General features: G+C 38.9%; 1 protein-coding gene across 4 annotated transcripts in view; it reads right to left on the bottom strand.

The window, feature by feature from the left end:
• Positions 1 to 14344, bottom strand: part of KHDRBS3 (KH RNA binding domain containing, signal transduction associated 3) — a 96206-nt gene that overhangs the window by 33894 nt on the left and 47968 nt on the right. For 2 of the 4 annotated variants that reach the window (XR_013946779.1, XM_080580821.1), the window contains exons 6-7: positions 3156 to 3266; positions 1566 to 1758 (exon numbers count right to left, since the gene is read on the bottom strand). Coding sequence is in view for 3 of the 4 variants with exons in the window: in XM_080580821.1 (XP_080436947.1) it covers positions 1566 to 1758; positions 3156 to 3266 (304 nt within the window). In the remaining variant the exon portion in view is untranslated. The remainder of the gene's footprint in view (positions 1 to 1565; positions 1759 to 3155; positions 3267 to 14344) is intronic. The other 2 variants (XM_080580822.1, XM_080580823.1) reach the window with 2 other exon arrangements.

Genomic DNA, 14344 nt, shown 5'->3' with positions numbered 1-14344 from the left:
GAGTTTTCTAACAAAGCCCACAAAGACACAAAATATGGTAATTTTAAAATGGACCAGTTTGCATAGCTTCATCAATTACAGAATAATATATTTATCCTGGTTCAGATATCTTGTTTGGAAGATAAGTGATCCAGTTGTAGAGAATGTTCAGTTTAGCAGTTCTATAGCATAGCACTGTTTTTCATTATAGTGGGTATTTTCTAATCATTCTCTCAGGAGAGAAGCCTACATCAGGATACATATTCAAGACACTATTGGCTACATCCATGGCATACACTTCTACATACATATTCTATAAACAGACATTTATAAATATGTAATTACTCAGGTTTACTTTCACCCTGTCACCATCCATTCCACTGCATATGGTGTGGAAAAAGGCCAGATTGATTTGAAAGGACTCCCAGGACTAATTGCTTTGAAAGCATTATGAAATAACCACCTACTTGCCCACCTTGAACAGTCAAGCCAGGTATAGCCAAGGGACATTTAAAAATGCTGTTCAAATACGGATTTTCATAACATTAATAAATTACATTAGATTCTCCTTTATTGTTCAGGTACGTACAAAAATGTTCATGCTAATGACATTAAACTTGTATCTCCATAAAGCAATGTTACGTAGAACTTTAGGTTTCTGATCAAATGGACAACGGTTGAGATTTGATTTGGAGCTTTTGTGGGGGAGAAATGTGGTAAGATGGGAGGGAGAAGATAGGTAGAAGAAAGGTTTTGACTGAAAAGAAGACATCTGAATAGGAAAAACTTTTTCTGGAACTCATGAGCTCCTTTTTTGATAGTCTGAATAAAAAGATACATAGTTTGGACAAGAGATCTGGCTGTAAAAAGGACACACAAAGCTTTAAGATATACAAAAACATCAAAAGCTTTGTCCTTGAAAACATTTTCTGTAAGACAATCCATTTTTATGACTATAGTTTTGATTTTATAAGCTGCTTTATTCTACTGCTCTGTAAGTTCAGTATAAATTAAATTCATACAAGTCATATAATTCATAACCGTCTGTAATTTTCAGTTGTACAAAACATTTTGATATGTTTAATTTTTATTGCAGTGAAATCAAGACAAAAATGTAAGGCTTACTGAGATGCACTGTACGATTGTTAAAATTTTTTGGATCAATTCTGAAGCTTTCATAAAAGTATTTTAATTGTCTAATCGTTGAACTGCACTATGCCTATAAATATGGCTCTAGGCTAAAGAATAGAACATTATTCACATTTCAGAATTAAAGATCTACTGACAGTGTGATTTTTCAGATTTTTAAAGCAGAAACCTAATATGCTTAAGAGCTACATAAATATTTTGCCAAATGCACTGCAAACGTCTTTATGATAGCACATATAACCTGAAGTATTAGTGATATGAAACAGTTCAAGTCTAAAAAGGTAATGAGATTAGCACGTTCTCCATAAATTCTCAGAGCAAGACTTAATTAGGTACTAATTAAAGAAATTCTACTCAATTCTAAAGTGATAGTTAGGCTCATCCCTCCAAAAATCAATACGCTTCATGTCAACAGCTCTGAAAAAAACTCGACTTACATATTCACCATAAGTCTCCTGTGCTGGAGGTGGTGGAAGGGGCCGGTAGCCTGCAGGTGGAGGTACTCCTCTCGCTCTGGGTGCTAGAAGTCCACGGCTACGACTGACTGGTCCTCTACTGGGAGGCACTCCTCTGGGCGCTGGTGCCCCTCTTGGTACTCCTGCTGGTGGCGGAGGCACTCCTCCACGGCCCCTGTGAATACATGGATCATTTATCATTAAATAACACCCCCCTGGCATCCCTTTCAACAGCTCCCTCCCTCACATATGACAATTTTGCTCTGCTACAGCCAGACAAAAACCCTACAAAAGAGCAATTTTAGTTTGGCATTTTTCTGTATGTTTGAATCCAATTATACACATTAAGCCATAAATACTGAAAGATAAAAATGAGACATGTATGATTCAGTGATGAACTTCTTACTAGCTTCAGCCATTCTTTTTTGCTGGTCGTATACACAGAGACACCCAAACCAATTTGCCGGAATCGGTCATCTTCACTACAATTTGATTTATAGTATGTGAAATCACAATCATAGAATATCAGGTTAATTTGAATCTGTCAGGACACATTATACTCAAATCCTGCACAGAGGAATCAGCTGCAACTCCCTTCTGATCCTGAGCAACCTCCTAAATGCAATCCAAAGATCATGTTGCACGTAAGAGATTGAACAGGTCAGAATAAATGAATTTTCTTCTGTTTTTTTTCTAAAGAAAGGGTTTCCAGCTGTTGCTGGAAACATTCAAACACGTAATAAATGTGCAGGGTGATTAATTGGACATAACCTCATGTTCTATATGTATTTAAAGACATGAAATATAAGTACATACATAGGAGTTTTTAAAATTCTAAAAGAATAATAACGGTTAATCTGCGACCCATTAATTTGAACACTTAATATATGGATGTAAAAAATCTAAGACTTAAACAGGGGCAGTTTTCAGAAATATTTGATCCATTTACAGGTAGAGTTCCCTCCTGCCTCCCTATAGTAATGGGAGAGACCTACAGGCATAACTTGTGTGAAGCTTGCATCAATTATCCACTTTTAAACAGGATGTCTAAAATATTGCTAATAGACATCTCCTTTTTAAAGGAGTCCATTTTCCCCCACTGACTATAACTGAGTTTAAATGACTGCTCTGTAGGCATATAGACTTGCTTTGAGGAAGTCATACCATTAGTCTAATGTAACAGTTACATAGAAGAAAATGAACAAGCACAAATTCTTCACAACCTTCTCTACATATCAAGACATCATCTAAATAATTTCCAAAGTAGTAACTGAGTAAAAATATTCTGTCCTGATTTCAGTAGAAATTTCCAACTCAATCAATAGTACAGAATCCAGATCTCTTGAGATCTCATATTTCAACTGTCATATATTTTTATTAACTTATCAGAAAAAAATATAATAAATTTAGCCGAGATGATTAGTATTTGAAAAAGTGCATCAGTGATGAAAGAATGAAGAAATGTAAACACTTGCTACAATCAGTATCTAATTGCTTCTAATTACTGATCAAAACACAGTCACAATTTTAAACAAGCCTAGAGAGTAAGTGATTTAAAACTGTGCTTATTACTTGGTTTTGGCTAATCTGTAGAATGCCTCCTCAGGACAGGGTACCAGCTGCTTATTTGACTTCATTGTAGTGGGGGCAGGGGTGAGCAGAGATGTTCCCAGACACAGCCTGCTGAAGTAATATAAAGAAATAGCAAATGTGACACTTTCCAAGTGAAGCCAAAGAAAGGGAAATGAGCCTATTGGCATAGACAATAGTCAATACCAAGTTTAAAAAAAAAAAAAAAAATCAGTAAAAAGACTGAAGAATCACAAGCCGTAATTTTCTCCATGGCATCCTTTAGCTAGGGTACAAGTGAAAGCAGCAGGAAATTGGACGTGCTGAAAAACATGGAAAAACATTTGAGGGAGGAAAAACGATTTTTTGAGCCAGCATAGGTTTACTCTTGAAGAGGTATTATAACATCAGATACACAGGATGAAAAGGTCTTTTCTGCATTTCAAAAGAGTTAATAGGATTGGTGTGGTGATGGTTGGAAACCATACTTCTCCTGTCTTAGGAGACCATTTATATACGGTTTTCTTCAGGAGTTCTTAAAGGAAGCACGAACAATCTGAGAAGCGTAGTACTGTGTTACACCACTCCGATGATTACTGCACCATGCTGCGAGAGACTACAGAACGGTGCAGAGACAAGAAAGCCAAAAACAGGAGAGTTCAGTTAACATCATGCAGATTGAGCCAATGTCTTATCAGGGTGTGAAGGTAAGAATTTTTAGAAACTAAAGAAGGTATCACGGAACTAATGCTTGGATGGCAGGAGCAACAAACAGAAACTAACTCATAATATTGAGAACCACTTGAATGGGAAGCTTTGCATACCTTCAAAAAAAACAACACAGTTCTGGTATAATTTTGGAAAAGGAATTAATTTGAAAAAATAATTTATATCAGAATATAAATTATGTTTAAAAAGATACGTTTAAGAGTAAAACGTGTATATGCAGTATGGGAAGACATTCAAGAACATCCCAAGGGAAGTCACACCAAATACACGACTGTCAAAAAATAAAAAAAAAAAAATGAGAGAAGGCAAAAGGAGCTCAGTAAAACTCGGACAGCAGGACAAGAGGTATTTAAACAGGTATAACTTAAAAAGCTGAACTCATCTTTGAACCTGAGGGACAAACACTAATAAAATAACTTTAAAACACTCACAAAAGCAGGTCAGATAATTTAAGGCATTTGTAAAAAGCCTAAAACAGCTAGAAATCTTTCAAACACCCTGAAATCAGGAAGGTTGCCAAGAGTCTGAAGGCCAAAACAACAGTAAATAATGCCAAGGTATGAATCTATAACATCCATTTTTTTGCTATACAATCAAGAAAGACTGGACAAGGTTCTCATGCTACAACCTTTTCCTATTGGGAATGCATGGGATGGTGCAGCCAGCTGTCTTAGAAACAAGTTACGGAACAAAAAGAGCAAGTAAAAGTAATTGTCCTATCTCTTTATAAAATGTAATATGAATTCAGATGCCTATCTCTTTAATCTGGAGCTGAATGCCAAACTGAATGCGGAATGGAAAGGAATGGAAAGGGGAAGGGGAAGGGGAAGGGGAAGGGGAAGGGGAAGGGGAAGGGGAAGGGGAAGGGGAAGGGGAAGGGGAAGGGGAAGGGGAAGGGGAAGGGGAAGGGGAAGGGGAAGGGGAAGGGGAAGGGGAAGGGGAAGGGGAAGGGGAAGGGGAAGGGAGGAAAATAGCGAATAAAATTCAAAGCAGAAAACTGGAGGAGGGTGCAGGTAGGAGTGTGCGTGTATATATTCTGACATTAGACAAAGTAATAGGTTCTGAGCTATCCCTACCCACAGAACATTCGTAATTAAGATTGTATTCAGGACAATAAAAAAAATAGAAAATATAAAAAGAATAAATAGAGCTGTAATACTACTATGCATCTTTACGATTCTGTTTTCTCATTTTTAAAGGGCATAAAAACTGGAAGAACATCAGAAACTATGATAACCAACAGTATAGAACAACCTTTATATAAGAAACAAGTAGATTAAGGCACTTCAGGCTACAAAAGACAACTGAGGACAACATACTTTGATAAAAAATAACAGAAACATCAATGCAGTGGAAGAGATATTAAAGGAATTATTCACCTGTCATTCCCTATGTAAGAACCATAGGAATCAAGTAGGAGAGATGGAATATTAATCCAGATTGCCTTAAGGTCTCAGCCACTATGACTGATCCTAGGAAATGTGACCCAGTAATATTCCCTCACAGAATCACAGAATGGTTGATGTTGGAAGGGACCCCTCTGGAGGTCATCTTGCCCAATCCCCCCCCTCAAGCAGGGGACACCTAGAGCCAGCTGCATAGGACCACGTCCTGATGGCTTTTAAGGATCTCCAAGGAAGGAGACTCCACAATCCCTCTGGGCAACCTGTGCCAGTACTCAGTCAAGCACACAGTATGAAGTGTTCCCTGATTTTCAGAGGGAGCCTCCTGTTTTTCAGTTTGTGCCCTTTGAAGTTTTCCTGTCGATAAGGAGAGCCTGGCTCCATTTTCTTTGCACCTTCCCTTCAGGTATGTATATACATTGATAAGCTCCCTCCGCAAGCCTTCTTTTCTCCAGGCTGAACAGTCCCATCTCCTTCAGCCTTTTCTCACAGGAGAGGTGCTCCAGTCCCATCAATCACCCTCATGTCCCTTTGTTGGACTCCCTACAGCATGTCTACGTCTCTCCTACAGTGGGGAGCCCAGCACTGGACCCAATACTTCATTTGTGTCCTCTCCTGTGCTGAGCAGAGGGGAAGGATCACCTCTCTTCACCTGTGTACAATACTTTGCCTAATACAGTCTGGATACCATCTGCCTTCTTAGCAGCAAGGGTACACTACTGACTCATGATCAACTTGGTATTCATCACGATCCCCAAGTCCTTTTCCACACAGCTGCTTTCCAGCTGGGTGGGCCCAAGCACATACTGGTGCCTGTGGTTGTTTCTCCCCAGGTGCAGGACTACACAACTGTTGAACTTCATTAGGTTCCTGTCAGTCCGTTTCCCCAGCCTGTCCAGACCCCTCTGGATGGCAGCATGGCCTTCTGGTGTACCCATCAGTCTTCCAACTGTTGTGTCATCCCCAAACTTGCTGAGGGTACAGTTTTACCCATCACCCAGACCATTAATGAGGACATTAAACAGGACTGGACCCAGTAATATTCCCTGAGGTACGTTGCTCACTGCTGGCCTCCAACCGGACTTTGCACCACTGATCAGCACACTCAGGGCCTGGCTGTTTCAACCCCCCCTCACTGTCTGTCCATTCGACCCAGACACCAACAGCTTCCCTATGAGGATGTTTTAGGTGACAATTTCAAAGGCCTTACTGAAGCCCACAAAGACAACATCCACTGCTTTATCTTCATCTATCTAGGCTGGTTGGTCATTTCATTGCACCAAGTTGGCCACGCATGACCTCCCCTGTGTGAATCAATACTGACTACTCCTGATGATCTTCTTCCCTTCACGTGTCTAGAAATGGTTTCCAGGATTAGTTGATCCATGAGCCTTTCCAGGGATTGAGATGAGGCTGACTGGCTCCTCCGCTCCTCAAGCACCTATCCTAGTTGCCATGATCATTCGAAGATTGAGAGTGGCCTCGTAATGGTACCTGCAGCTCCCTCAACACTTGTAGATGCATCTCATCAGTGCCTTTGAACTTACATCTGTTTTGCTGAACTACTTTCTAACCTGATCCTCTTCCACCAAGGGTATGTCTTCCTCTTCATTCTGGGTCCTTGGATTTCTGATGGCCACTCTTACTAGTAAAGACTGAGGCTGAAAAAGCATTAGGGACCTTAACCTTTTTCTTTTTTTGTGTGTGTCACTCTGTTCCATTCAGCAGAAGGGCCACATTTTCCTTAGTCTTCCTTTTGCTACTTAAGCATTCACAGAAGCCCTTATTGACTTTGACATCCCTCAACAATGTGATGACTCCTGTAAGTCATCTCAAACTTACAGCTATGCAGCAGACATCTGTTATGGGCAAAACAGATGGCCCAATGGCTGGTTATTCCCAATACATCCTTTTGAAGATTCCCATCTTTCATCTATGCTTTAGTGAATCCTACCACACTTGATTTCTGATCCACCTTGCCTATTTTTTTTCCAAAACACTTATTTTAATTTATATATTTCTCCAGTTTTTTGTTTTTAAGTAAACACTACATGCACACATACTTAAATGTAACCCACTGTATTTCCATTTCTAAGTTTATCTTATGTGCTAATTATCTTTCTTCTTCTGTTTATACCCTAGACATTTATTGGTGTGCAAATACACATAACATATTAGAAAGCACTCCCACTGGATAACTAATGACTTTTCAGCTAGATTTCCTAAAGAGCTTCTCCATGTATTCCATGCTGTGTCTACCGTTTCTGATCCAAACACATTTTTCTTTTTGATCTCGTGTTTTTGTTTTTTTTTTTTAATTTTCCTGCTCTTTTCTTCTCATAATCAACATCTGAGGGGTACCGGTCATCTGCTTTGCAGTTTCCTGCAGAAACTGCATAGATGTCCTTTTCTCTACCCTTTTTAAACAACCACCATCTCACTCACAAATTCAAAACCTACCTGCTTCTGGTAAAATTTAAATTCACCCTTTTACAGGTATTTCATTCAAACAAAAACAGCTTTGTTCCATTACTTTCACAGAGATATTTTACCATCAAATTAAATTCATAATGGCTTCTAGTTTGCCCAAGTCTTTTTCACTGCTTGCTGCTTTCATGACTGAGGACATCATTCTGTACACCAAATTTCAGCTGTCATCACCAAATATCCTTGTCTTTGCATATGGCCTACAGACTGTATTTTTTTCTTTACGAACAACACTTAAAATCTTTTTTTTTTAATTACATAAAACTATTTGTCATGAAGATTTTAGGTGACATCAAAATTTCAAGGCAATGAAAATCCTTCAAAAATCAGATATTCTTTCATATTAATTGAAAGTTTGGAAAAGTAGATTTTGAAACTTTCTGAAACATCAGCAATTAGGTACCAAATTCCCATTTTCATTAAAATTATAGCACGGTTGTTCAAATTACTATTAAACAGTCTTGACCCACAACTTTAGTTAAAATATATAATCCATGGTTTCATTACAAGCTGCAAAATTAGTGAAAATAAGTTTTCCTTTTGAGAAAGAAAAATGTTGTATTAATACTCATTCAGAATGCTTCTGAATCTAAATTTAATCAACACATTTTGTTGCCTTTTAGCCTTCTCCTTAATCCTTCCACCACTTCTTTGTTATAGAAGAAAAGATCTTTGTTTCCCTTCTAAAGGATACAGAGCATTATCTCCAAACCTTGAAAGACGTACTTTACCAAAATTCATTTTGTCAGCCTGTGATGTCAGCTTTGACTACCTGCTCATTGGATTTTGAAAGACAAGCGTCTTTTGCCCTTCTGTTTTCCCTCCTGTGTAGCATACTGTCTCATACACTTTCAAAAGTCTTCTGAATGTCTTCTTTGCCCCAATGCCCATATGAACATCTTTTACAATACTGAGATTGCCAGTAATACCCAGACTAACAGTGTACACAAATGGACACTTAACTCTCCATGTCTTCAAACTTTTTGTATACTTTGACAGCATATGAACTTTGAAACAGGGTTAATGAGTCTTATTTTCAGGACACCTGAAATAAAATGGTCATTGTCTGCGATCCCTCTGATTTATAATACTACGAATACGCCAAGTACTTAAGCACTATGGGAGACAAATGTGTTTGTTGTATTTTCAGGACACCTGAAATAAAATGTTTGTCGTCTGTGATTCCTCAGATTTATGATACTGCAAAAACACAAGTACTACAGGAGACAAAAAATGCTTGCCTTTTGCTACATTTATGAGAAAAACTCTACTCTTGAATCTTATATTAGTATGCTAACCAGAATCCCATGAGTTTCTCTGATGATGACAATTCTACTCTTTAAGTACCTATTAAGTATATTTTCTACTAAACAATCTGTAATAGTTAAACGGTACTTAAATGCATCAAAAACCTAGATTGCAGCCAGGTGCTACGATCATGACCTCTAAACAAATTTTAAAGAAAAAGCAATGGTCTAGGTACTTGAGACCACTGGGACTTACTCTCAAAGAAACATTTTACTGACCCAAAACAGATTACTACAGTTATGGCAGAAAACACTTCTTTGTTCCACCTTTATTATTAGTTGGGTTTTGATTTTCCAGAATGCATTAGTTTGGCAGTGGTGAATTCAGTGAAGGAAATTCAATCTGACCATTTCATTGGGCCAAGCGAATCTAGATGCTAAATTAAGAATTACTTTTACTCCTGGAGCTTAGTAATTAACTTATACACTCTGCAGTGAAAAAAAGTCTTTCAATCTTGTTCCCTGGGACAAGACCAAATAAAGCAAAATGTCATAACTTGTTTTTTTCTACACACTGATCTGCATCAGAGTAGTGCATGAAAATAATTTCAATTAAATCATGTCACAACATCCCTTGAAAATTATGTCATGTAAACTATTTTGTTGGAAGCTGAACCTTCCTCCCATACTACTGTTTTATTATTTATACTTGCAATTTAGTATGAGAAAAAAATTACAAATCAAATGTGAAGCAATTTCTACAAAGCATTCTTCTCAATCTGCTGTCATAACTAAATTGAAGAAGGAAAGAACAGGTTTTTCACAAAAAACTTTACTGTGCTAGTGTCATAGAACAGTAATTACATAAAATCACTATACACAAATCCTGAAGTGCACCTTACTGCAGACAGTGAAAATATTAACTAAGCATTGAATTTTGTAATTTAGCAATCTCTTGATTTTTGACTAAGGAGCTTGGCATGTGGGTGCATTTGGTTTATGTAACAATTTTTTTTATTTTTTTTTGGGGGTGGGGTGGGGAAGGGGCTGCAGGAATGGCCTTTGTGACAGACCTCCACGCTGCAGCCCGTGGAGGAGCCCCCGGTGGAGCAGGTGGATGTGGCCTGGAGGAGGCTGCGGCCCATGGAGAGCCCCCGCAGGAGCAGGCCCCGGGCCGGAGCTGCAGCCCGTGGAGAGGAGCCCACGCAGGAGCAGGGGGGCTGGGGGGAGCTGCCGCCCGTGGGGGACCCGTGCTGGAGCAGTTTGCTCCTGGGGGATGGACCCCGTGGGACGGAGCCGTGTGGGAGCAGTTCCTGAAGAGCTGCTGCCTGTGGGCAGCCCCCGCAGGCTCAGTTCGGGAAGGACGGCATCCCGTGGGAGGGACCCCATGGAGCAGGGGCAGGGAGGGACCGTGAGGGAGCGGCGGAGATGAAGCGTCAGGGACTGACCGCAGCCCCCATTCCCCTGCTCAGGGAAGAAGATAGAGCATGGATGCAGGAAAAGTGGTGGTGGGGATGTTTTTGGTTTGTTTTTAGCTTCACTGTTCCACTGAGTTTAGTTTCTCACTGTCTGCTAGTAACAGGCAATAAATTACATAAGTCTCCCTGTGCTGAGTCTGTTTCGCCCATGATGATAATTGGTGAGAGATGCCCATCTCCTCATCTAAACACTTTGCTTTAGACATATTTTCTCCACCACTTCCTTTGAGGAGGGGGAGCAAGAGAGGTGTGGTGGAGTTCAGCTGCCCTCACCGTGAGGCCACCACAGGGAAAAACACTAACAAAAAACTATTACCATTCAAAATGAGGTTATATTATTTATTAGACTGGGAGATGCAAATGTTTAGAAGTAACTGACAGGTACTATTATGATCCTTGATTGCCAATGGATTAGTATTTTACTATCTCATACAACTTAAATACACCCGCAGAGAACTATCCAAAGAGTTAGGTCTTTATTAGCAATAATTATCATCACTACTTTGGAGTAGTCCTATGCAATTTCTATGATTTATTCATAACAAAGTTACTACCTTTGACCCTAGCAGACCTACCTTCTCTCTAATTTCTCTGAGCAATAGCTCTGACATTTCATCTTTTCACTTATCACTATTTCTTCTCTCTAGTATTATATACTGATTGTTATTTCAAGTGCGTTACTTGAAGTTTCTTCTTTCACAGGATGACTGCATGAGTTAGTAGAAGTATTCTGATTATGCTATCACAGTCAGTCCGTAGCTTTGCTCCACTTTCTGTTGTTTTACTGAACACAAATTAAGTTAGTACCTGCTCTGTGAAGATCTTTTTCAGTATCACTCCTCAACAAGGGGAAGTAAATCTAAGAATGGTTTAATATAAAAGTACTTGGGAAATTTAGGACCAGTTCCATAAGACTTCAACACTTGGAATTCTTTAACATTCCTAATTCCATACATCTGCAGTATTTTCAACTGTTCAGTAAACTAAAAAATTTTAATAGATGTTGAGATATTTTCCTTCTTTAAGCATAGTCAATGTTGTTCAAACAGTAGACATTTTTGCTTAGTTTCACAGTAGACATGTTACATTATTTTAAAGTGTGAGTACCAAACTATTGACCACTTCAATATCCACGTGTCCATGACAGAGCTACACTTCCCACCTTTTCATCACTGTGTCATTTAACTGCTTGAGAGTAGGAAGGCTTTGCCAGGGGATCAGGATGGACTGGATCAACAGGCAGACCAAGTGTACAGCATTCAGCAAGGTTAAGTGCTGGGTCCTGCACTTGGGTCATAACTACCTCAGGCAGTGGTATAGGCTTGGGGAAGAGTGGCTGGAAAGCTGCCCAGCAGGAAAGGACCTGGGGGTGCTGGCCCCCATGAGCCATGCAGTGTGGCCAGGTAGCCAAGAATGCCTAAGGCATCCTGGCCTGTGTCAGAATTAACATGGCCAGCAGGACTAGAGCAGAGATTGTCCCCTTTGTATGCTGCACTAGTAAGAGTGCAGCTCAAATTATGTGTTCAGCTTTGGGTCCCTCACCACAAGAAAGATGAGTTCTCTGAGCATGCACGGAGAAGAGCCATGAAACTAGTAAAGAGACAAGAAAACAAGACTTATGAGGAATGGCTGAGGGAATTAGGGTTTAATATGGAGTAGAGGAGGCTGCGGGTAGAGCTCTCCACAGCTACCTGACAGGAGGCTGCAGCAAAGATGGTGTCAATGTCTTCTCTGGTGACAAGCATTAAAACACAAAGAAACTGTCTCAAATCATGCCAGGGGAGGTTTAGATTGAACATGAAGAATTTCTTCACAGATGGGGTGGTTAAGCATTGGGACAAGCTGCCCTGAGAAGTAGTGGGGTCCCCATCCCTGGAGGTATTTAAGAGATAGGTATGTGGCACTGAGGGATGTAATTTAATGATGGACTTGACAGGACAGGTTGATGGTTGGACTTGATGATCTTGAAGGTCTTTTTTTTTAAATGTCAATCACTGCTGAAGCAAACACTCCCATGCAAATTTTATTCCACAGTCTTAGGTCAAGTAGTAATACATACATTCAACTTTCAGAGGGCGGTGAGTTTTTGATAAATAGGGGATTTATCATAAGATTAAACAAACAGAACACACTGAACATACCTGGCTTAATCAACATCTACAGATGCTTTTGGAGAACATTATCTATGTGTTCCCAAAAATAAGCTATTCTTCAAAAATAAACCAGGTAATTCTAGACAGTATATAAGGAATGACTTAAGTTTAATAAAGTGACTAACAAAGGACAATTGAAGTTGTGAACACATTACAGCAGTAATTTCTGCAATAGCTTTATTTGTCCCTAGATGGAATGACAGGATCCTAACCCTGTATACAGACAAAAATTAATCAAAAGTAAATAGAACAATATAAAGAACATGCAAACTCACTCAGGAATACAGATATTTAGCTATTTCTTTTACTGGTCAAGTCATGTTGGCTTTATGAGAAATCTTTTTCAATTTATAAACCTGAGGGAAGATCTGTCCTGTTTTGTCAGAGAAGGCAAGTAATACTTAATAAAAAGTTGATGTTCAGCATAATCCCCACAGAAAATGGCAGAAACATTGTGATAGCATCTGAAGGTCATCATGTCTAACAGTATTAGGAGGGAGGAAAAAAATATAAGAGGAGTCAGCAGTAGATGGAAAGAAGCAAGTCTAAGCCCAAGTTCCGTGATCTCCCCTCACCTCCCCAAAATACTATTTGGCTGTAGAGTCATGAAAAAAATCAAGGCAAATAAGTCTTGAGCAATCCAGAAACGCTGGAATAAAAATTATGCTGTCAAACCACAACCGCTAAGAGTTTACTTACCATATATGGGAATGCCTGTGTACAAGCTAGAATTTTGTATGAAAGCACAAATGTATTAACTTTAAGTGAAATTTTTGTATGGAGCTGAACATACATATAACAAGTCATCTTAAAAGAAGGCACTTGTTAAGATGCATTATCTCCAGTTTCAAGATGCCTGATAAGGAGTAAGAAAAGGCATAAATTAGTAGTTAAGAGAAACTGTTCAGGAATAATGTAATATAGAAAGGCTTGTGACCTCTAACACTTATATCCTCATTGGGATATCTCAAGTATCAAAGGCTGATACCTTCAAAATATTCTGCAGATTACAGATTGAGTTTTGTAGACCTCATTTTTCCAGTCTTCTCAGACTGACTACTTTGAAGATATTCAAGTACAGTTTCTTAATATGAAAGCTTTGCTTCAGTCTCTCCTACAGGTTTCAGGAATGCTTGTTATCCAAATTGTCTCATCATAAGACAAAGCCTTCCTCTAAGGAAAATATTACTCACTGAAGTCACAGTCTGTGCTAAAAAGAATCAGAGCATTAGAACTGAGTTTGAGACCTTATCCCAAGAGCTGTAGTATCTCAGTAGCAATGGCATTTTAAATCTCACTCAAGAATCTTTTATGTTACAGGAGAACTTTCTGAGGGGAAAAAAGACTTAAAATTTAAGAGAAGCCTTAAAGTAAGAACATAAACCAACAGCCTTACAGTTTTCTTTAGATCATATATGAAAATAGAGTGGACAAAAACAATTTTTAGCTGTCATCTCCAAGTCAAATGCCAACATTTAAATTTACCCTGAAGACTGTTCAAGAATATGCCAGTGCAATGAACTACAAATGACTGAGCTACAGAACAGCATTCATGTCTTACATGCATGTTTGCAAAATTAATTTGAAATCCAGAGGATGGAAGCATGAGTGTGAGAATTTTAACTCTGAAAAAGTTAAGAACACATGTACTACATAATTAATAGTGGAAATTACCTATGAGGAACTTTAGTGATA

Source organism: Anser brachyrhynchus, assembly GCF_964034855.1.
Source record: "Anser brachyrhynchus genome assembly, chromosome: 2".
Classification (NCBI taxonomy): domain Eukaryota; kingdom Metazoa; phylum Chordata; class Aves; order Anseriformes; family Anatidae; genus Anser; species Anser brachyrhynchus.
The sequence above is the reverse complement of the archived record's forward strand: the minus strand, read 5'-3'. Positions and strand labels throughout refer to the sequence as shown.